At 39.5% G+C, this 25,752-nt stretch overlaps 1 protein-coding gene across 1 annotated transcript in view; it reads right to left on the reverse strand.

Annotated features, from left to right (window-relative positions):
* ctnna1 (catenin (cadherin-associated protein), alpha 1) overlaps positions 1–25,752 on the reverse strand; it is a 150,120-nt gene that overhangs the window by 105,996 nt on the left and 18,372 nt on the right. Inside the window, exons 6-7 of the mRNA XM_056262399.1 lie at positions 20,757–21,026; positions 4,242–4,445 (exon numbers count right to left, since the gene is read on the reverse strand). Of these exons, the coding sequence (XP_056118374.1) occupies positions 4,242–4,445; positions 20,757–21,026 (474 nt within the window). The remainder of the gene's footprint in view (positions 1–4,241; positions 4,446–20,756; positions 21,027–25,752) is intronic.

Consider the following 25,752-nt stretch of genomic DNA (forward strand, 5'->3'; position numbering starts at 1 on the left):
TTAACTGCTAGGTTTCAGTACTTGTGATGTTTACAGATAATCACGTACAGGCATAAAAGACAAAAGCATAACGTAAACAGTTGGAGTTAGATTTTAATTGCAAGTAGCGATATTTCTCTTATGTGGTATAGTCAATAACAGTTGACGGTGCTAGCCGAAAGACATTATTCAAAAAATGGCCACGAATCTAGTGTCTAACCCAAATACTGTGTCGCCGAAGAGCGGCGTTATGTCGGGGATGGAGAAGGTGCCACGAGTACCACTGCGGCTGGAGAGGGAGAAGCAAGAAGTGCGCCATCATCTTCTCCTCCTCCCTAAAAAAAAAAAAAAAAAAAAATCTTGCGGAACTGCTTAGAAAGAGAAAAGCACAATCCTCCAATCCGGTCCCAAAAAGAATCCGGGCAGACACTGGTATTTGCAGGAGGAAGCCCTCGATCTGCACTCTGATCCGCTTGCCTGGTGGCGGGATAATCAGGCTTGATTCCCTCTTCTATCGAAAGTTGCCAGAAAATGTATGACTATATGCGCTACGAGCGCTCGGAGCGTGTATTCAGTGCGGCAGGCAACATAGTCACTCCGTTAAGATCCTCGCTGAAACAAGATAACATGTTAATTTTCCTGTCACGAAACCTGAAGACCGAAAAATAAAGCAGCAGGACTTGCCGATTCACTTAAGCGGACCAACAGCCGAACACTTGTTCAGACTATTGCTCTTTTATTTTGCACTTTAAAAAAGGTTTATTTATGTTTAGCCTAATTAATTAGTTAATTATTAATATTTACAATTTAATATAAATGTAAATTTGTTTATTTGTTAATAAAGAATAATGCTTTATAATTATTCATTTCCATTGTCATTTACAAGCTACATGCGTTCTTGATTTGATCGTGTCTGCAGTGTGTGACGCAGCCGCAGGTGATTTTTTGGTTAACCGCCAAACTTGTTGCTTCTTCACCGCGGTAAGAAAAAATCCCATACCGTCACAGCCCTAGTATGAATACAATATTTTGCTTCAATAAATAAATTAAATTAAGCTGAAGTTTTATTTTGCGGTTTGAAAAATGTAATAAGGATGGGGAAAAACATTGCTAAGCTAGCTAGCTAGCTAAAAAGATAGAGGTTGAAAGAGCAAAACACTTCCAATTGCAGTCTCAGCTGTGAATGAAAGCCCATATGCTGTCTGGCCAATATGTCCTATCAAAATAAGTAACTTCAAACAAGGCAGTTCCTTTATTCCAGGAGAAATCATATGGCTAAAAATTGAATTTAGGACACCAATCTAATCTCTGTATTATTGCAGGCCTTCTGAGTTCATTTAACGACACAGAGCACAAATTGGATCTGAGACTAGTTATTCATTCTAACAGAGGGGGGTGGAGCTGCACCTGTCTTAATCAAATCGAAACTCCAGGCTATTGCACCCAATACATTCCTCTATTTAGAAGAGGATAAAAGAACTAGAGAGATTGAGGGAGAAATATCCGCCGTTGTTTTTACTGTAACTGAGGAAGAGATCGCGTTCACTCGTGCACTGAGGCGCCTATACAGTGATATGTCACACCACATTAAAGAGTGCCAAAACGGCATTTATTGTTAATTTCGTGATAAAATTGACATCATTTGAAAGATTAAACTTAGTTTCGTATCGAAAGTAACAGAAAACGGAGCTTTTTGCGATTTTTGGTGGTTAGACTACACCGCTATATTAGTCTTATACACCTAAGACACACAAAAAAGGCGCGGAGGCATACGTGTGCTGTAACACCCCATTTAATTTTGTGACAAAAGGTAAAAAGTGATGTCAACCTCAACAATGGGACAGGGCTGGGCAGGGCAGCAGGGGGCGGGGCGTTTTCGGTACACCATGAGAGCATCGCAATGCATACCCTAATGTTAAACCTCTGACGACTACGACTATCAAAAGTGACAGACTTTTACATGGGTTATGGTTAAAAAAGATTTCCATTTCAAATGTTGTTCTTTTGAATTTGTCTGCCTAAAAAGGCAACATCGCAGACACACTCTGGATACATTTTGCGTTTAGTATTGCGTGGTTATCTTTGCAACATGCCAAAACTTAAGTAATTTGCTGCCTATGTAAACAATAGCTCACTAGGTTTTTTAAGAGAGCTTGTGAAGGGTATTGCCAGGTAAAATGTCAGCCAAAGCATCCAGAGGCTCAAGGAGGCTTTGCTCCAGAGGTAGCCGAGATGGATGGACATATAATCTCCCTCATCTGTTTCACCTGTCTGAACGAGTGAGCAGCCAAAGCCTTGTCATGTCAGCTGCGCTGTAGGGCTGAGGAGCAGTGTTTTGTGTGTTGGGGCAGACACGCTGCAAAGACCTAGTCAAGTAGAAAACCTGTTTTGAAACATCCTGGACACTGCTTGGATGAATCTGTGGCTAAAATAAACCGGCAGCACCTAGGATCAGCAAAAAAGCGATCACAGAAAAGAAAGTCTCATGGACTGTCCTCGTGTATTCAAACCGACAGCTCCATATTCATCTGTGTGGGGACATATGGGATGGCTCTATGTCATTTATCTGTGCAGGGAGGGACATAAAAATGTAAATTCTATACATAAGAGGTTGCTTTAACAGGTCCTGTCCAATTATATTAGCATTTCTCATGTAGTCATGGTAACACAGCTAATATGGGATGACATGGCAAGCTTATTACACAGATAGCTGCATATTAGTGATTACTATCACTGCTGGAATCAATCTGGTATGATTTTTCCATTCCAGGCATGAGCACTCTTCATAAGGATCACTTGAAATGGCACTGGAAATCGAATGTGTAATTTGACTTTTATTGAATGCTTGTGCCTTATCCATCCCAAACCCTTTGCTAGATGTTATCAGAGAGCCATTTTCAGGCTCTCACGCCGCAGAGTTAAAAATGGACGATAATGACAGAGGCGCTCGCTCACAATCCTGGTCTGGAGTGTAACAGAACCAGCAATGAGCCATCTGGAGAGCGTCAGCTCAGGTTGCCGAGAACATCGCCGTGTTTCCAGACAGAGCCGAGGACCTGCTGCTTGCTGACATTTTGTAAGACTGACATAAATAGTCACTGACACCTGTGAGACATCGCCTCCCCAAACATCATCTTCAGCGGTTTGTGGCACAACACCACTTCGGCTGCCCACACACCACTATTAACGTGTGACAGAAAAATTATGTTTCCGAGTGCTTGGGGTGTAGAACTTATTTGAACTTTTAAAAGGGCCATCAAGCATGAAAAACTCTTTGCAAAACCGATTACGAGCTTTCCTAGATATTTAGAAAGCGATAGATTTGTAGTCATTTTCAACTAAATGCATCACCACAAAACTTAATTGTCTGGTTGGAAAGAAAAAAGCTACTCCATTTGAAAATTATTATGGTGAAAGAGGTTGATTACAAAAAAGATCTGCCATAGAGAGAATGTGGGGGGGGGTGACAGACAAACAGTGGTACAAAGCAAGCCATTCCACGCGTGTAAGAAATCAGAGGAATAAATCAGCCTGAGGTGGATTCTGAGAAATGAGGTAGGCGTTTTAAAGTGGGGAAATGAAGTTACATTTAAAGACATGATTGCATTTGTTTCTTTCTCAATTATAGAACACTCCACACCAGCTTGGCCTAAAAGTGGCCAATTTTCTCTCTGTGTGGGGCAAATACAGCCAAATGTGTCAAAGAACTTACAAGTTCTTCATTTACCAACTGGACCACAAGCATATCATATCACCAACCGAGCTGCACGCCACAGGGGTGTAAAACGGTTGCTTTCAACCAATATTTCTTTAAACTACTCAGGACTTTCAGCGGGAAAAAAATGAATCTGCTACTGCAAGATAATAAATGAAGCAGCAAAAAGAAAACAAATTAAATGAAGATCACAGAAAACAAATAAAACCAATACTGGTGAGCAAACAAAAGGAATTATTTGAAAACAACAGCAGTCAAACAATTCAATGCACAGATCAGTAGCACAGCAGGGGGCTTGTGTGTACTGAAACCCTCTCTTCAAAAGCCAGACGGCACAGGACAAATTGTGTTGTGTCTTTATACAACACCGCCATGCGAACGTGATGTGTGCACTGTCCCTGAAATAAAACTACCCTCTCCTTCCCTGCAGGAGACCGTCTGTCTCTGGTAGCAGGTGGGTACTTGCCGTCATCATTTAGGAATGTGGGACTGCAGAAGGGGAAAAGCAGCAAACGAGAAGGAAAAATAGTATTTGACGTGCACCTACATTGCCCATGTACTCGGAGAGCAGATCCTGCAGCGCCTGCCGCACAGAGTTGCATTCAGCCACGATTCGCTCGCGCCGGTCGTCACGCGTGCAGGAGGAATCGGCCATGAGGGCGGCGCCACTTATGATGCTCTCCAGACGCTCCTCGAGAGAAGGCCGGAATCTCTCCTCACTGAAACTCAGTGGGTCCACGATGATCTGCTTCTGCAGGGGGAGAGAAACACAGAGAATAGTGTATTAATACTGAAAAAAGTGCTCAATCTTCCCCTCTTGCTCCCTCTACTTTTAAAAATCGTATGCTCTAAAATACTGCCATTCAACATCTCTTTGCAAAATGAGAGGGGAAAAAAGTGAGATTTATGTTTTCACATACCAAATGTCCAACTTCACAAGAGTTAAACGGCCGCCATTATTGGCTGTGCGGCCTGAACAGGATTTTGGAATCTATCTCCCTGAACGCTGAGCCACAAGCTGTGATATTCATTAACTGGACGAATCAATAATTCACAAGATCTGAGATGATGGTCTGGGGCTCCTGATGCAATTTCAGGCCAACGGGTTTTGCTCAATCAGAGGCTGCATTAGCTTGCCTGTGCACTTCAGCTGCCTTTTAAATCAACTCTATGAAACAGACGGCATCTTAAAGACCATTTGTACCATCCACTGGGGCCGAACAGGGAAAAAAAGTTTAACAAGTGGGGACAAAAATCAAGCTTAACTACTGCACATTATGTAAGATCAGACTTGGACCGTGTAAATCTCGAGTCGGGTTTTCAACAGAGAGCTGCTTTGGTAAACAGTGTAGTTAGTAAAAGTGCATCTTTAAGGCTAAACAGCAGAGTAATACCAATGTAGCCTAGGGCAACAAAATGCAGTTGTGCATATAAATCATTGCTATTTTTCCTTTTTGAGCCAGGATGACATTTTAGATGTCCCTACATGCCCTCTGCTGGGTACATTCACTTGGGGACATCACACTCCCCCTCTCAAAGAATAAACTTGTCAACGTCTGGTGCAATTAAAGTGATGACAAGAGTCACTAATGTGCCATAAAAGCTATAGCTACCTAGGAAGAAAGAAAATGGACAACAGCAGCAGGCGGAATCAGTCTTCAAAAAACGTGACAATCCCCTTCATCTGATGTCATATACACAGTAAAATATTCAACAATTCAGTTGTAAGAATATGAGTTTATTAGCCTCATCTCATTTGACCTCCTTTGCTTGCGTGTCAGGTTGGCATGGCAACAAGCCACTCTCTGACTCACTGCAAAGTTGCTCCAGCTTCAAATTAAGCAGCAAGAAGTGATGTGGAAAGAAATGTGCATGTATGCTGTAGTTTCAGTAGTCACCAGGAAATTAAAGTCACACATGATCTGAGGTATCAAGCATTCCCCATCTCATGTGCGCACACACTCACACCCACTTTTTTTTCTTGCCATTTAAACAGATGGCATCTGGTTGGGAAGAGGACTGCCTCTCCTTTGTGAGGATGTCTAGTCTCCTGAAACAGCTACTACTAAGAATAGAGCAGCTACATCTCCAGCTTGAACAGTTTTAATATACAAAAGTGTCTGCACCATTAACAATCAATGACCAAGTCTCATTGGCGCATCGCAAAAAATACCATATGACATAGTATGCAATGGATAGCAAACCTCACGGTTTAAATCATATTACAGTTTGAGTCATGGATCAGTACATTTTTGGAATCCGCAAAGTAGCATGGTGCGGTGAGAGAAATGTAACTTTGCTTTCCATTTATTAAAGAACACTAAAGTATCAGTTAAGTATTAGTTACAGCCTAACTAATAGTTTATTATAAAACGATTAGTTCCAATCCTTGATTCTGATTGGTCAATAGCTGTGCTTTATTCACGATAAAACACGGCTATAAACGCTTCACCCAACGGTTCTACTTATCACTGCGCAACACCTTTAGCAACCACCCGTATCAACATAAACAGGAAACACAGCAGAGCTCCAACAAAAGAGAACCGCGTCGAATATCACCACAGTAGAGCCGATTGAAATGAGAAAAATATTTAATGCATGCATAATAAACGGAGATGTTCAAATAAATTTAAATAAACAACAATAAAAAAAATGTATCTTGTTAGGCAGCATTCTAGCAACTAAATTAATAACATTAATAAAAGAGATTAAAGACCTATCAAAATGTGCCCTTGTGTTTTTATTTATGTAAATATTTAGTAAGGTTTATTTATAAGTGCAGAGAGAAAATAAAGGAATAAATGGAAAATGAACGTTTTCTCATGCTGAGAGAAGCTATATTTGTGTGAGAAAATATCACATATTGTGTTGAAAAAATAAATAAATGATGAAAAAGTTTAAGAACGGTTCCCAAGTTGTTTTAATTTGAGCTTTCATGCATATTACACATTGGAACGTTGTTGCTGTCTATGGTCAGGGATTATTTTTTTCTAGCGGAAGGAAGGCTTTTAGTGATTTTACTTTATGAAAGTTGCACTAATACATATTTTTTTACTTTAATATTTGTTTTGTGTGGTAACCGTTTTATAAAAGCAGTAAGGTACTCGAGGCTTGTGCTGTATCGTGAATAAATCACGGCTGAAGGGCGTTGTTGCCTGCAACCCCTTCAGCCGTGACTTATTCACGATACAGCACAGCCTCTCGTACCTTATTGCTTAAATAAAGTATTGCAATGTATTTTGCAATATATGCTGTAAAAGGAGATCATGGCATGAGATATCAAGTTTGCCTTGATCTTTTAACAGACTTTTAAAAAGAGGTTTTTATTAGGGATGTGCACGAATATTCGAATTTTCGATCTGTAATTATTATTCGAAAAATAAAATACTATTCGAATTTTACTACATTGCTTCGCTGGCCGTAAATGCAGTGAATCCATGATAAATCCCAAGCACTAACGCGCAGTCATAATTAAATGCACTGGGTGGCGCTGTGGAGTGTGTTAACAAATTGTGTGTATTTAATCACATAATGTTGTCGTCTGCCTCGCGAAGTTTGGAATTACTTGAAAATGATCTTACTAAATGGAATTACTTTTGATCGAATTAATTAATTAATCTGAGTTATAATATCATCAACACAATGAGAAATCACATGAAATCCAAACAGTCGAATGAGGAAAGGCAGCTGTCCATCACTGCATTCACGACTGCAGGTAAGCGCAGCTGGACCCCGCGTGATCCGAAATGATAACTTATCTTATAGCAAAATGATTTTGAGACATATACTTCCTTTTAAGTTTCGTTGAGGGAGACCGGTTTAAGAACAGAAAACCCAAAGTGCTGTTAGAAACTTAGAACACCGTTATCTTTGTGTCTCTGAAGCGTCTGTCAGCAAAGCGCCTTTTCTCCCTCGAGCATAAATTGCTGGCGGCGCCCCTGCATGTGGACATTGTTTTTCTCAATAAAAACGTGAAACAATATAAACACGATAATCATATGCTGACTCGTGTGTGTGTGTGTGTGTACGTTCTGTACGATATCTGGCGCAGTCTGCTTTATTAGGCGTTTTTTTTCCCCGTTCGCGCTGCTTAAGCATGCTTTTATTAATGCTTTTGTTTTTTTTATATTTTTTGTTTACACATAGGCCTACTATTTAATGTTTTAAACTAAAAGAAAATTTTATCATATATTGTAAGCTTGTTGTGTATATTGCCTAATTCTTAGCTTGTTCAGAAGTGGTGACAAAAACGTGAAAAAATTTAACTTAAAAAATAAAGTCTTTTTCGTTAAACGTCATTTAAATAAACGAATATTCGATTTTTATGAGCCCGAATATTCGAATGCAATATTTTTGAAAAATGCCCATCCCTAGTTTTTATACTATTAAAACATCTTGCTTAAAACATCCTCATTTTAAACAAAGCATGTATTTATTCAAGCTCCAAAAAAGGCTCGTTTGGATAGTTGGATTTGTGATGTCACATGGGCAAATACAATTACCTGCCTGCAGAGCAAGACATTGACGAATAGATTTACATCGTCGCACCATAGGCCCCGCCCACTGGCTTTGTCACTTGGCTGGCACTTGATGTGAGTGTTGCATCAAAAGCAAATAAAACTCATTTTAATTGCTGATACCGTCTACACTGGATACAGTACAGATGTGCGTTCAGTTTCTGACATACCCCACGCACTTTTATGCGTCCTGTTTAAACAGCTCACTTGCTAATTTCTGTGAAGACACCAGTGAGAGTACATCCAACATTTAAAAAAACAGTCCGGAAACAAATGTCATCTACTGATTCAAGGCAATGACTACACAGGGTTAGCTGATGCTAAATCATTAAAAACTGCTAAAACATGACTATAAGGGGTTTTATCATCACTGGAAATCATTAAAAGAAAAGGTGGAATGGTAATAATAATTCAACTGTGCACTGATCAATCTGGCAAGATGAGCTCTATACAGCATCCCTAGAAAAGCAGCATTCAAGGTCAAGAGTAAAAACTGGGCCAATCACATAGTACAGCACAATCAATATAATGGAGGTCTGAGGGTACCGATAATTCTAGCAACCGCAGGTACGGATAGAGCAGCAGGCTGTGAGAAATCTCAACGTGCTTTGTGCCGAGTATTGATTGGCTAAGAATAAGAAAAATCAGGACATTTGCTTCACTTACAATTAACCATGTTACATTGTAAGCCTTAGGTCATGACAAATGCATCATTTTGAAATCTCTTAATTCATTTAAAATAGCTCAGATGTATTACCTCTCGCAGATACTCAATCTGATGAACCTTACGCAATGATAAAAAAAATCTATGAACTTCATTTTGTTGCCAGCTTTAAATTATCTCACAGTGCATCCTGCAGTCTGGATTCACATGATTAAATTATCACTTCCTAATGCTTTTGAGCTCAAATGGAAAAGGACAAGAGAACAGCAAATGACAACTAGACATGTACATTTTCTGAAGAAAATGTGAATGGTGCTTGCCGTGCACAACCACTGCCTTTATTCAAAATGTTAGCATTATGCTAACACAATTAACATGTTCCTATGATGCCAACACATTTACAGGGTTCCAGACTGCGACCAAATTGGCCGCATATGCGACCATTTTTTGAGAATGTGCGAGTTAAAATGTTATGTGGTCTCATTTGTGCGAGTGGACGCTTGAGCAACAGAACGCCGTTGTATCAGCTGCTGCAGTCCGTAACTTATGTTCAAAATGAACGAATAGGCTACATCATGAATCCATTTTCCAAACTGTGTTTGACTTATTCTGAATCACTACGGTACGCCTATAATAAGTGTTTATATTCGGACTATTTTATCCTGGGGTCGTCTCGGCTGCGGAGTAGCCCAGTGCCTGCGTGACTCGCCATAGACAATGACGGAGAGAAGTTCCGTCTACAATGTTCTTCCGCAAGACATGTGCAGTTTATTTATTGCCGAACGTAGATGTCACGCGCATTGCACACACTGATGGTGAAACGCGCCAATTACGAATTCACGAATTAAGGCATATAAAAATGATAAAAATGGTCTCACGAAACACAGAGCCCCTTCCTCCTACATCTTTTCAGCGGTTATATTTTCCTCAGTCGAGCGATTACTCTCATGATCGCTCGACAGAGGAAAAGGAAATTATTATAAAATGCAGAAGGTAAGGAGTGTGAGATTTCTGCTTTTTGTTACAACTATAAACTTTGATAAGGAAAAATCTGTATCAGTTTATTATAATACTCTAATCTTTTAAAATGTAATACATACATTTGAATGTTTAATGATTTTTGATAGATAGATGGAATATGATTCAAATGTAAAATGCTTAAAATTACATTCAAATGTAAAATGCTTAAAATTACAGATTAAAATTACTGTCCAAAATCCATGAAAATCCTGAAATTTGGCAATGATAATTAATATATTACAGGTTTTTCTGCTGCAACCCAGAAAGCCTTTGCTAGCCTTGGTCCATTAAAACCACTATTCATCAGCATGCATTGATTAATCCCATGGCATGTAGCAAAAAAAAAAAAAGTGAGACCAAATCATATGCTGGTGCGACCAACTGAGAAAGTTGGTAGCACCAGTGCAACCAGTGGAAAAGTTAGTCTCTGGAGCCCTGCATTTAACATGTTGCTAGTCACATGCTAACACAATTAATTTGTTACCATGATGCTAACATTATTAGTGGTTGCTAACATGTTTTTAAAAAGATGCTAATATGTTAAACTATGTTAACATTAGTCCTGTTTGCTAACATGAGTCAAAAGAGCCAACACCCGTGTCTATATGATGTTCTGATGCAGAGATCTAGGGCTTGTTCAACGGTTGCTAGGGTACTCTGTTTGATTTCTAGGGAGTGGCTTAACAGCTGCCAATGATGGTACTATAAAGGCTGCAATATGAATGATATAAACCAGCCCCAATGCCTCTATGACATTTGGATTTGAAGATATCCCTCTTTACATTTAGTCATTTTACATTTAGTCATTTTATTCTTTGGGTTTGGGTTGCTAGGGTGCTCAACAATGGTTCCTAGGGCAAGCAGAGGAAGTAGTGAAGGTGATTTGTGATGTCTGTCTGCTGCCCTGAGTCAAACAAACCGTTTATATGACACTTCTATCCAAAGATATCCCTTTGAATGAAAGTTTAAGTACCTTGTTGCTAGTAGGGCTGAACAATTAATCGAAACGCACCAACATCATTAAACGATAACTATGACTAAATAAACATGCAATATTGTTGACGAAAAAAGACAAGACTAAATGTAGTTTAAGACTGTTGAAATCTGGCAACCGCAAGCATGAATGCTTTTAGCGGCTTGTTAAAAACAATTTAAATCACCCAATCAGAGCTTTTCTGTTAAAAGAACACGTTTTCTACCCTGTTTTACTTAATCTTGGCAATCTGGCAACCATGCGCACATCCTCCATCTACACTGCTGAAGAAGCGCGGATGATCTGAAAACACAGACAAACAAGTAACCTGCAGTTTAGCAATCTCCATTTTAGCTTTTCTGCTTAAATTAAAATGTCATTCAATCGGTCTGTGTTCTGTCAAAAGCTGCTTGCGCGGTTTGCTGCGACTAAATCTGCGATCAAACTGTCTGAGTGATGATGAACTGCAATAAATCCAAATATGACTATATAGACTAAAGCCTATTGATTGTGATTGCTTAATAAATGCACTTATGCAGCTCTGTATGACAATAAGACTATTTTGCTGTTGTTTTAACCCTTGTATGGTGTTCGGGTCTGTAGGACCAGTTTTAATTTATCAAAAGGAAAATGATACGATTAATTTTTTTTTCAAACTCATACTCATTGGTCTTGGCTCATTTTCTGTGAAGAACATATATCAAAACACATTTTTTAATGACCGCACACTTTAATTTAGAGTGTGTGCTCCACACTATTGAGAATATTGAGTTGAAGCTTGACTTTACAAAATAAAAAATAAAATAATAATAATAAGCAAATCTAAATCGCAATATCTGTCAGAAAAATCGCAATTAGATATTTTCCCCAAATCTCACAGCCCTAGTAGCTAGGGTGCTTTAAATGGTTGCTAGGACATGGCTTGATAGCTTCATGATGATCCTGAAAGACTGATTTGTTGCCTGGGTAAAATGAAACGCCCCCTTGACTCTATGACACACTGTGATGCAAAGTCATGTTCAATACAAAATCCTTATGCAAGTTACCATAGTAGGAAAAATGCGTATGCGCAATTCCGGTTTCATCATAGTATGTCTATACGGAAACTATGGGCAACTCTTGACCCCCAGGGGTACAACTTACACCATTGTATGTACAGGTATGTTCTTACAGAGCCATGTGGTCACCCATGTTTCTACAAAATCTTTGCTCTGAGCAATGACCTGTCAAATTTCATTGCATTTTGTCGCACAAGTCTATGGGATTTTTTGCCCTCTAGAGATGCGTGGATCGGCTCTAACGTGTCCCGAATCCACTGACTAATCATCCACCCGCACCTATGATTTTCTCGTCACATTACAATTATTCAAATTCTCAGTGTTAAGCGTGATGTGATAAGATATTACACTGAAGTAGGCCGCTTTTAAATGAACATTAATTTTAAAAAAGTTCTTTGGCAAAATTACTTTTCCTTAATAGCTTAGACCAGAGGTTGGTAACCTACGGCATGCGTAGGTAATTGCTGGCACGTGAGCGAAAGCGAGAGATGTATGTCAATTTAATAATTCAGATAAAGTACATCGCACCTGCACACAGATCTACATTTTGAGGTAATCATTCATCATTCTAACACAGTGTATTTGATCAAGTTAGGAGCTATAAATATGATTAAAGTGTGCGATTAAAACGAAGACAATGAAAGCGCATCACGCACACACAAAAGTTACTGACTGACAGCTTACAGCTTGTTCTGCACCATTTTTTGCGCTTAGCTGTGAGGAAAAAAGCAAACTCCGTTCATGTTGGTCATGTCATGTTTCGAGTAGCTCAGTTTCATTTGCGGCAGTTTGCATGTCAGCTTGCTGATGCTGAAGCAGCGTTGCGTCCTAAAGCTCAACACACAGTACTCTTTAGTGTTGTCAAAAAACTCGGTACTTCGGTACCAAGTCGGTACTAAAAAAAATTAACGGTTACGGTACCAGCTTTTCTAGGTACCGAGTACCGGGTTAATCCGGTTCTTGATGCGCTGTCCGAAAGGTGCAGAGTTGCGTCCTCTTCATAAAAACACTGAGACATGGCGACCGGCGGCGCTGCTAATGCGTTGGCTCTGAATCCACTTGTTGACAAGAAAGGAGGAAAGAGCCACATATGGAAATATGTTGAATTAGGCTAATGTCACGTTGCCATAAAGGGCCGTTCACACGTTCACATAGCACGTTTTTTGCGCGTGCAAATTTCAAATGTAGGCGCGCGGGAAGCGCGCTCATAATAGAAGCGACGTGCGAGCTTGTTTTTCCAGGCGCGTCACTGTTTATGGTTGCATAGCGGAGACACGTGAGAGCGAGCGCTTGTGGAGAGAAGGAGAAAGCGGTGCAAACTGCGCTCCCCGTGATGACGAGGGAGTATCAGCAAAGAATTAATTGATTTCTAGCCCTTGCATTAGAAATCAGCTACAGGGTTCTCAAGTTTTGAAGACAGGCAAGAGTGACATTTTTGGCAGTTTTGGATTAAATAAAAGTAGGCTAGTTAAGTCAAATAAAACATGTTTTATCTCCTGTATAGTTTGGTAACACTACGATAAGATACCATTCATTAACATTACTTAATGTGTTAACATCAACACATTGAGCGAACAATATATTTTTACAACATTAATTAATGTTTGTGAATGTTATTTAATACAAACACTTGATTGTTCATGTTTGTTCACTTCATTCATTGTGCATTAAATAATGTTAACAGATAAAACTTTTGATTTTAAAAATGTATTAGTATATTTTTAAATTAACCCCAAGGAGAATAATTGCTACAGTATATAACTATGGTTTATTGTTAGGTCATTTTATCTAATGTTATCTAACAAATATAATCTTATTGTAAAGGGTTTTTAATACTACAGTTTCCATCTTTGTAACTGTGATATACACTTTAATTTATGTAAATTCTATCTAAATTAAGCTTTTGGTACCGAAATTGGTACCGAGAACCGTAGATTTTCACTGGTATTGGTACCGAATACTGAAATTTTGGTACCGTGACAACACTAGTAGTCTTTATTAAAAATAGCAAGACTAAATGATATTACCAGTGCTGATGCCGCTCTCTCTCCCATTGCAGTCTTTGAACTTAAAATCAGCTGATGATAAATAAATTAAAGCCCATTTATGTTGCTTTCGTTGAGTTGAATGGTTTAATTTGCATAAATTTGACCAAATTAAAACTAATTTTATGGAAAATTTCTTCCATCGTTTTGTTGGAAAACACTTATACACAAGCTTAAGAGAAATTATTCTGATATTTTTAGTTAAAGCTGTCAAGTGAAAGCAATCTCTCATGTAGGTTCCTTTGTGTTTTATTATGACCACTAGGAGGTGCTCCAGGCAAACGTTTTCCTTGATTAGTTTTCCCTGAAGAGATACGTTTTTGAAAACAAAAGTAAGAGTGACACACGTTCGTTGCATTTTACCGTGAAATGAGAGTTCTGTCTCTTTATTAAAATCAACAATGATTTCTCTCTCATCAACCCGGAATTTTTGAAATGTTATTTTTTTTACTTGACCCGCGGATTATCTCCAGCGTCCGCGGATATAACCGTGATCCGCGCATCACTATCAGTTTGTTTATACCTATGGATCACACATGGCAGCAGACACGAAGTTACCTTTAGATGCAGCCTTAGATATTGTTCTAAGTAGTTTAGAACGCAAATAAATCTCTGACCCATCGTAGTCTTCCTCGTCTAATGTCTTTCGCTCTACATACGTCATCTGGTATAATTGAAACGATTGGCTATGAGCTACATACAGGCGCATTTGATAGACATTCGTAGCACCCAATAAACGGTTCTGGGCATTCGTAAACCACGCCTCAAATACGAGAAAGACCCAGACCACATCTCAATGTCAATGAGACGTGGTCTGACGTTAGCCAGGCTAATTTTGAGATGCAAGTACATTTAACCACTTGCACGGAGTCGCACAGCCGCATGCACGAGCGCCCTTCACAAAGTGCATGAGCATTTGAAATTGAAAGCAGCCTTCTGTCAGCGAGTTTCATATTTTTAATATATAAGCCCACTGCATTCCAAATTACATAAATGCCTTCCTAGGGCATTTGTAAGGAAATTCCCGGCATGCAAGACCGCACACAGCAAGCGTAACATCAAGCAAAGTGCATGGTTTCTCACAGCGCATCCTGTGCAATGAAGCCCGCGAATGTGCTTGTAATTAGTTTTAACCTGATAAACCTGATCCTGATAAGTCTGAACTATGTCTATGAATTGTATGGACTGTTAGCGTGTGAGTATGTGTGTGAGTGTGAGTGTGAGTGTCGTAACAAAATTTTCGATACTGATAGAATACCTTGACTTCGATACCGGTTCCTGAACGATACTTTTTATATACCAATTTTAGGAAATCCGTTTTAACAATATTACATTACCTAATTCGTTTTTGTTTTTTCAGTTTGACGACTTTTTTACTCTCATATTTTGAGTCTGTAAAAAAGCACCAATGCTAAATGTTTCCTAATCATTTAACAACATGCATTCTTTACTTCAATGACCTCATTGTTACTGCCTTAACTTAATGCATTGTTTAACAATGAAACTGTGCAATGCATTTCAATTAATTTTCATTCACAGTCACCTCTGATAATAGATCACTATAAATTGAAATTTAGACATGCATTTTCTGTAAAGCTGCTTTGAAACGATATGTTTTGTGAAAAATGCTATACAAATAAATGTGAATTGAATTAAATATAGGCTACTGGGGTGCGGGATATATGCCTCACGCTCAGCACACAAAGCTCTCCGTGAAGCACTGGCGAAAGTAGCCTAATGATTATGATGTCTCGGGATAAAATAGCAAGGAGATATATTAATTTTTTATTAATAAACAAGTGTTTACTGAGTGTGTTGGCTGCAAACATGAATATGGCGATGTTGACTCGTCATTCCTGCAGTAGTGAACACGCATTATAAATGGGAGACCTGCGGGAATGATTAGAATTATGCGCAATACCCGCGCCGAAATTCGAGCCCTGGTTCTGGACAGGAAGGATAACCCTGGGAGTTGGAAGGGGTGTGATCGCAATTCTGCCTTCTCACATCGCGATACAGGATCGTGGACCTGAGTATCGCGATATCGATTTTATATCGCGTATCGTTACAGCCCTAGTAACAAGTCATAGCAGACCTCCTCAATGATCTGCACAATTTGACACCTCATTCATGGGTCTACGACAAAGGTGCGGGACGAGTTACATGCAGACATTTGTATGAATGAAGAAGCAGCAGCAGCATGTGAGATAATAGTGTGCTTCACCTTACAGGCAAGCACCAATAATAAAAAGCCAAATGCTGTGGAACCAACCCTCGGGGTAAAACAAAGATGAAAGATAGTTGATAAGTCCATAGACAAGTGACAATGTATTCTGGTATCCAGTCAGAGGCAGAAAAAAAAAAAGAGGATGTCAGTTCATTGTTGATAACAATTGCAGTGTGTAATAGGGAAAACGGGAACGAATGATGGGTGGAGCAGCAAAAGAGCAAGAACACAGAGAGACTGACTCATGCTACTACACCTACAGATGACTAATGAATTCTGCATTAATCTATCAACATCCAGATGTATTTGCAGTCAAGGGGGAAAATGAAAAAATGGGTGATTTCATCCTAAGAGACTAAGGAAGCAAAAAAAGAAAAATATATAGGATGAAACCACCCATTTTCTCATCTATATATAAAAAGCCTTGTAGGTAACGAAGCATGTGAGCCCCAGAGACAGCAGATTTGGAAGATCAATGCTTTCTAAAGTCCCTGAGCTCAGAGCCATCCACCTCAGAGACAGCTTGGAGAAACAAAGGGAAAACAAAACTCAAAACACAACAATAATCCGTTACTCCAAAAATAAAAGACCCCAGAATTGAGGATGAGAACGAACTTTTGCAAAAAAAAAAAAAAAAAAAAGATGAGACACGAGCGACATGTTTTGATCTGATGTGTTGGTTCTCTCTTTAGCAAGGCTACGCCACTCCTGACTCGTTTGTATGAGAAATCTTTCAACAGCTAATCGAGGCAAATTTGATGAGCAAACCCTCTTGCCACAAGAGACAGAGAGAAATGCCTGCAGTGACATATTTTTGCAAATTTAACAGGATGCAACATGACCTTAACAATATATTTTGAGCTGTGTTGCCCAGGCAAAGGTATATGATAAATCATAAAAGAATTGTGGATCTGAGCTGGACTAATAGACATGCTCTAATTAGGAATGTTAAAAATTAAATTAAGTGCTGCGCTAAGCTCTTAAAGCCTTCTCTCATCATTATTTCATGACGGAAAGCATCCATTTCAAAGCAGCAAATAAAATTAAATGGAAGTATATTCTGCACATTAAGAGCAACACTGTTTGTAAACACTCCTCTAGCGACTTCAAGCTTCATTAGAGTCTGCTTCAGTCAACGCAAAAACTACAGATACAATCAAATTGCACTGAGATCAGCAGAGTTGTAAGATGTGTATTTTTGTTGTCCATCAGCAGGGAAAAAAACACCCACTAGCAGCCAAATGCAGGTATTCAGGTATAAATTCAAAACGATAAAACACCTAATTGGTTTTAACCAGCAAATAGTATTAATAATAAAATAGAAAAATTATATTTCTATATATTTATCTTTTTTTTTACATTTCTTTTTCAAAGCATTAGAACAGAGGAGGAGGAAAGGAAACCTAGCACAACGCGATATTGGCTCGCTGCTTATTTGTCCTGAAAACTTTTTGACTGTCTGACATTTCCGTTATCTTGCATTGTAACAAGCCTCCGCAATCTTTCCTGCTTGGGGTTTCAAAAAAGCACTGATTATCTGACAACAGACAAACTTGAAGTTTAGCGATGTCCATGAAGAAATTCTGCTCGAATGCAAGTGTCATACAGACAGTTTCTGTTTCTTCATGAGGCTGTGTCTGCGATTTGCTGCAACTAAATTTGCGAGTGAACCTTCTCTGACAAACTGTATTAAATCCAAACATGAATCTCATCCACATTTATTGCGATCATGGCCTTTATTACCTCATGCCTATTGATATTATATAATAAAAGTAAATTATAATACTATGTAATGTAGTGTGTATTATTCTCTAGAAAAACTGGATATTAATCATTATTGATAATCACGATTATTTTGCTCAAATTAGTTTAACCATTGCCGTGCATCCCTAATTGAACAAATTAAAATTGCTGGTAAAATTCTGCATTTATCAATCAATGTGGCAAGTAGAGGAAAAAAAAAAAAATCCACCCTGTCCATGAGGAAAAAACTATTCATTACTTAAGAGTAGTGCTGCCGCGATTAGTCGACTTAGTCGACGTAATCGACCATGCAAATTAGTCGACGGCAATTTTTTTAGTCGACGTGTCGTTTTACTATTGACCGCTATTTATGTTTGGTTTCCCGTCACAAACGGCTCACTGTAATTCACCTCCACACACCAGTCTGTGCGCCGTGCGCGCCCTGCTGGTTAATCTGCTATCCTCCCCCCTCCCCCGCCTTCACTGCTTTGATATGAAAAATTGCGGAGGCAGGTGACGGAGCTTTCACAGTGGGCTCGTTTGCTGCGGTCCGAGCCCGAGCGCGAGCGCGTTTGTTCCCGGCAGCGTTGGTCTGGTTTCACACTCAATTCTATCGAACCCTGTTGAGTTTGCGTGCATCTTATGCCATCGCAAACGTGCACGGCGCATGATAGAAAACAGAACGCGGGTCAATATAATGAGTTTTTCAAACGGACTCTTTTGAGGAGACAGTGGATTTCCAAATGTGTTGCCCTGATTGCACGCGCAATGCGCGAACACACTGCAGACTCAACTCTCGCGTATCCAAGGTAAATCATCAACACTATCATCCCTTACATGTGTTTTATTTAACTAAATGCATCATAATCAGCTAAAACGCATGGGCAGGTTACTTAACCTCCTGAACAAGGCGCTAAGCGCTCCCGAGTCCGTGTTGCTTTCACATTCACGCGAACCGCGGCACGGGCCCGCCATGCACGCAAGTGTAAATCGCGAGCTACATAACTGCGTGCCTGCCTGCTTTCAGCGCGACTCATAGTGGGCTAGTCCAGACTCCAGACTCTTACAATTCAATTCCAATTTATTTGTATAGCGCTTTTCACAGAAAATGCATTGCATCTACTTTACTATTCAGAGTGATGTTATCAGTTATGCTTTTCAGAAATGTACATAAATTAATCATTATTTGCTTACTGTAAATTTTTTAAGGCAGAACAAAGAGCTAATTTAAGTAATACATACATGTTTGTTATTAGAGGATTAGATTAGGACTCTGACTAATATGGTATAGCCTAATGGAAATGCAGATACTTAATGCTTAGATTGTTAATACATAATGTTTTTGAACAGGTGACATTTTATGTTTTGGCCCTTCAGTTGAGTTCAAAATAAAATGGACACAACGAAATAAACACTTGATTTTTTTTTAATTAGTCGTTTAGATTAGTCGACTAATCGAAAAATTAGTCGAAAGATTAGTCGTTAGAAAATTAGTCGTTAGTGGCACCACTACTTAAGAGTACAGGTTGCAATTGCTACACACAAACAAATTCAAAAGAAATGTGGACACCCAGTGCTCAAACACAGCTGGTGCCATTGGAACCTACTTCCCCCGCCCTCCCCCTTTTACAATATCTCTATGGCAACATTTCAGTTCATGCATATCATTTGAATTTATTATTTCACTAACTGATTGTTTAAAGTGTTGAGTGCAACAGACCAAAAACAGTTAGACTAATGGTTCGCATCCTATTCTGGAAGGAGACTAACCGTTCAAAGTGCAAATAAATGAAGGATAGCTAATGATCACTTGCTACCCTTAACCTCAAATTATATTTAGAGACTCTGATCTGAATTATTTAATACAAGTCAAATAAGGAAATAAATGCATTGCTTAGACACTTAAATCAGCATGCTATTTCCCATACGCTTTTGGTGTTGACCTGACTCAACACTGCAACAAAAGTTCAAACTTGTGAAAGACTCTCTGAGGTCAGTGGCTCAGCTTTGTTTGGACATACAAATATAATCTGATTGAATCGTGGATTACGGTCTCCTCGACACAGTTCAATCACACAACGGATTTGTCAACAACTTGCTGCTCTCGAGCTTTTGTTGATAAAACTGTGTGGAGCAGTTGCAGAGGGTGATCCGACTGCTGTTCGATCCTTCTCACAATATACTCCTCTTCATCACTCGCTACAAAATAACTGTGCGTGCTTTTTACACAACAGAGTAAAAGTTTACCAACATTTTCAAAATCAAGCATTTTAAATCAATGCATTTTAAGCCAAAGCCTGATCTTTCTATAGCCAATATGGCAGATTCAATGGCAAACATTGGTGGATGAATTACTGATTCAACAATTAAAGGATATTTTAAAAAGTTAAGCCATGCCTAAAGTCTGTAAAGGACTCAGTTTCATAACACTTCAATGCAACCTTTTCCTTGAATTATAAATATTTTTACAATCTATAACCCATAATAAGATCTATCGAGCAGTCTTCTGGCACCCTCGCTAAAAAGTGCACAACTTTCACTGTTATTCTACCCTTTTGTCCTTGAGAAAAGTACTTCACTGCAGGATGCAATATGGAGTCTGTCCCAATGCAATGGGCAAGACATTTTTTTTTCCTAAATGACAATGCTCACAGGACACAATCCCTTCAATTAGAGAGAGGCCAATTCTCAGTTTAGCCTCAGTTGTGATGCTGAATGACAATTCTCCACTGATACCACTTATTAGCTGGCTATTTCTGCCTGGATCAGAGAAACTGGCCCAAAAAAAGTGAAATCCAATGGCCCATGGACTTACATCAAAGTTGTTGAGGGCGTAGGCTAGCTCTCCTCCACCTGCAGGCTGGGAGAAGCTGGAGTCCTCGCTGCTGGTAGCCTGGGCTGCATTAGATATGCCGGAGACAGCGTGCTGCAGCTGCTTGTAGATGAGGTCCCGGTTGGCCTTGTACGCGGCCACGTCTGGATGCTGCAGGCAGGCACGTGAAGCTGTGTACAGCATGGGAACGTTCCTCTGAAGGACGCCGCGAGCTGCTGCCATTTGGTCTTTGTGATGGACGTCCTTGAGTTCCTTTCATACAAAGAGGGGGAAGGAGGAGAATTTAGGGTTGATGTTACAGCTCTGTCATATTAAGGACATTGAAGCACTCTGAAAGAGAAAAGCACCCCCCCCCCAAGGGCCAACACATGCTGATAATCAGATCATGAACGTACACTTTGGCAAATCTGCAGCATTGAAACGTGCCATATGACATTGGAGACATTGGCTGGTTTGGTCATTTTGTCTACATTTTGAATAGTCGGTCTACGTAAAAATGAGTCAGATGGACTTTTTTTTTTTGCATTTCATGTCTTAAGTGCCACATTTTTAAGACATTGTGTCAAGTTGTATAAAAAATAAACGGCCTGCTCCATTCACACTTGTCTAGCTGTTTGAAAAGGGAATGCGTCCTGTGTGTGAACGCCCTCTAATCTCTAAAGTGTTGCTGTTGTGGCCCCATACTTAAAGTCAGTGTACAGTGTTGACACAAATTGCTGTTTGTCAGTACACAAGTTACAGCCCAAAAAAAAAAAAACTTTATGGCAGGTTTGTATAGTCTGGGAAGTCACCGGTAGGAGACAAGACAAGGAAACAAGACCAACAAATCCATGGACACAGATCTGTAATTCGTCCCTTCATTTTTATAAACCTTAATCACAGATTCCACTGATTAATCCGTACCCACGAAATTCCAACGCCTGTGCTCAGATTTGTAAACCGTGCTTTCGGTTTTTCAATCTGTACCCACAAAATCATAGACAGTTTGAGTATAGTTGACAGTAGGGGTGTGCCGGTTTCAGAATTGGTGATGACGGTTATGAAGCGAGTCAAATGTTATGGTTACGGTTCGTAACATTTTTTTGGGGGGGGGGGGGGGTTGGGGGGTTGGAGTTCGGTTGAATAACTGTTCGTCTGTAGTTTGAATAAACAAGCAGACGCTGATTAACTACTCGCTCTACGTTTATTTAAAATGAACAGCAAGACAAATAGAAGTGAATGTGCTTTCCATTAAATGAATCACACACAGTATACAAATCCTTAACAAAAAAAACAAAGGTTGCAATGAACTGCTTTGTTTTAAATAAATCACACACAGTAAACAAAACCTTAACAAAAAAACTTTGCAATGAAGACACGCAAACTGCATGCCGGTGCGGTGAGACGTACATGCTCGGGCAGATTCGGCTTGAAGTCGTTCATTCCTCGGATGCGCCGTCGCGCGGGCTGTTACCGTGCACTAGGGATGGTAAGACTCACCGATTCGCATCGGTGCATCAGCATAAAAGCTAATGCTGCATCTATTTAAATAAGTGTGCATCGGATACAAGTTGGCATTTGTATCGCGATGCATCGTTTCTAACATCTGCATCGGTAAAAAATGATTTATTCATATATAATTATTAGTAGATGCGCTAAACTTTTACTATTTAGAAAGTGACCAATCATTTGTGACCAATATTTTATTATGTAACTGCTGCGTTCACTTCACACCGAACGCAAAATTGAGCGTCTGTAGCGAGTGATTTCCATGTTAAGTCAATGTAAAGACGCGTTGACGCGGGTCTGGAGGTCCTGCGGCGCGAGACCCGTTTAGCACGGGGCGATGGACACGATTTCACCTCATTCGCGCGTCCAGGTCGACTAGATTGATTTCTCCTTTCTGAACTGTTGCTCAATCAAGTTCTCTCATCACGACTGCTGCAGCTGCTACGTGAATATGACGTATCACAACACTACGGAGTGCAAGGCGTGTCCTAACGGCGCCTTCACACTGGCAGTTGAAATCAGCTCCGATACGGCTCCGAAACGACCGGAAGTCATTCATTTCCTATGGAGATTCGCAGACCGCATGCGAATGGGTCCGAAACGGGTCCGACCGAGTGCGGTGCGAAGAAAATCGTGTCCGTTGGTCATCCGGATGCGTTCAAAAAATTGAACTCTTGCGAAAAGCTACGGACGGTTCTTATCCGACAATTCCAGCGGAAGTTAGCGTTGCTATGATACTAATAAACAAACCTGAATTCTTAACTTTTAATAAAATAAATAACGATTTTATAACGATAAGTTGTCATGTCATTTTTTTATTTTCATGATTTGCTAACGTTATTAGGGCAGTTAATACAATTAAATTGTAGGCAGACATCGAACTAAATGTGATATAGTGGTATAAATTATACCACTATATCACATTTTTTAGCCGACCTGACATGTCAACGTCCTGAGCAACTTTCCTCACGCAGCAGCCTTCCTATTAAAGGAGTCATAATGTAGTATTAACTTTGATACCCACGCTCTATTATAGTCATTTCATGCCCTTCTAAAAAAGAAAAATTGGAAAAAAATAAACACAGAGCTCGTTTGACCCTTATTTCTGAATGAATTATTGTCTCGCGAGATCTGATGCCAGGTTTTGGCTGTCGTGGACGGTCATTTTAATAATGCAAATGAGGGGCGCGTTGATTGGTGGCAGGAAGGAGGGGGCTTGACACCGCAGGTAACTTCAGCATATCATTCCAAAAAGAGATCATGGCGCAAGTTGTTAATGAACCCGACCTGGCCGCGACCCACGGGATTCAACCGTATATGTTTGAGCCAGACTCTGAACCAGAGCTGGAAACGGAAGAGGAACAACAGTCAATTGAAGGACGTCTACATCAACATGTCTCTGAATGGTAAAGACAATTTTTTTGACTGAGACATACATTAACATCAGTAACGAGCTAAAACGTTTTTTTGCTATTTTCTCCCACATAAGTTTAGCTTTAATTTAATGTAGATTACATTAACGGAGATGTAGTCTACTTTGTTTTCAGCTTACAGTGGTTATAGAGATTAACGTTTGCTATGTGTTGTTTTTGCCTTTTTTGACGTTGTGGTTTTTTAGATATTTAATAATTTTCATCTGCAGACATGTAACGTTATGTTTTTCTTTATGTTTATTAATTCTTGACTGTTAAATTTATCTATCCTTATCACATACATTAACCGCATTAGTAGTTAGCTGCTGTTTGTTACACAAAATATAGTAATAAAAACACAGTCTTACCGTTTCAAATTCAGGCAAGTCCCTGATTGTTGGAATGACACCTTTTCCCAAACGTAGCTTCGATGCCAACTTCGCCTGATATTGCCCCAAATTTGTAAAAGATTCTTTTGTGAAATGTTTAGCGCAGACACCTAACGTTGAGCAAGTTGAGATGGTTGTTGGAACAGCGTCATTAAAAATAAATTTCATCCACTTGTCCCTTGTAGTTTGGTCAGTTTTGGGTAAAGAAAAAAGATTAGAATGTGGATTATGACAGTCAACCACAGAGCAACTCACGTGTGCACTACGTTTCTGCATCTTTCTTGACTGAATATGATGGGGAGAGGGGCAGGGCGGGCCTCCTCTGCGGTGTCCATATATGGTAGATCCGGCCCCGTCTTGACGTCAAGTCGGGGGAGAAAGTGAAATCTCGTATTTGAGTGCGCGTGCACGTTGGCTAGTTTAAGAACCCTGGGGTAAACAAACGCTTCACTTTTGAATATCGGCATCCCGGCCAATGTATAATCGTTAGTCAATCATAACATACATTGATTCTCATGGAAAAGTGAAAATTGCACATTATGACTCCTTTAATATCTCTATAACCCTCATCAGAGAGATCATACAGAACTGACAGAATCAACCTTTCTAATCTCTCCGCCATTTTTGTTCTACCCGCTTCCGAGGCTTTTCACTGTGTAGTACGACGTCCGTTGGGGACGTATTGCGTATTACGGAGCTGATTTCAACTGCCAGTGTAAAGGTGGCGTGAGTCACCTTTAAACCTTAAAGTAGGACATTTGCGTTAATCTGGTTTACAGCAGCCTGTGACTGCCAATAATAGTTTTTCATTTTTATTTTTTTTTACATTTGAATACAGTTATGAAAGACCTGTTTGTGAAAGGTTTTTTTATTTTTGTAATTGTTTGTTAAAACAGCACCTGCTTTTAATCTTTTGGTTTTGTGAAAAAAGATGAAAGAACCATGCGTTAAAAGTCAGATGGCACTTAAGCTACTTTATGATTTGCTGTATGTCTGAATAAAAGAAATAAAAGTTAACTATCTATACCATATTGAATAGCATTATATTTTTCTCCATTGCATCATATTACATTGAAGGAAAGTGTTGTATCGCAGCGTGCATGATTCACAAAATTTTAAACTTAGAAGGGCTCAGTGTAGCATGAGAGGGGAAAATCACACTGAATAAATAAAATGAACAGCTCAACTCTATATTCGACCTGAGAAATAATTAGCATTGTCAAGATACTATAATCTCTCTCATATAGAGAAACACTGTTCATTCTATTAATCAGTGAGCTCACCTGGAAAATTCATCCTAAAATCCATCACTGTCGACTACCGCTTAACCTGATAAGCCCCAAAAAAAATCCCAAAGACCCAATTCTCATTTCATTTAAATGCATTTTGTCACTCTAACTGCTCCAATCCAGTTGTGCTTCACCCTCCCAGACCAGTACTAAGATGATTGTTTGTGGTTATACGCCTAAAATAGTCAACCAGAGCTACATAGCTCCTCATTCCACATGTGGGCGGAGGAAGTGATGCTATTTAAAGTCAGTATATCCTAGGGGTGTAAGAAAATATCAATACACGTAAATATCACAATATTATGTTTGGCGATACTGTATAGATTCTCAATGTGTATTTGTTTACATCCAAGATTCGTGTCAGTGGCTTTGTGTTCGGTTTAAACCCGACCGCTAGATG

Source organism: Rhinichthys klamathensis, unplaced genomic scaffold, assembly GCF_029890125.1.
Source record: "Rhinichthys klamathensis goyatoka isolate OS25496 unplaced genomic scaffold, OSU_Roscu_1.1 h1tg000192l_1, whole genome shotgun sequence".
Lineage (NCBI taxonomy): Eukaryota > Metazoa > Chordata > Actinopteri > Cypriniformes > Leuciscidae > Rhinichthys > Rhinichthys klamathensis.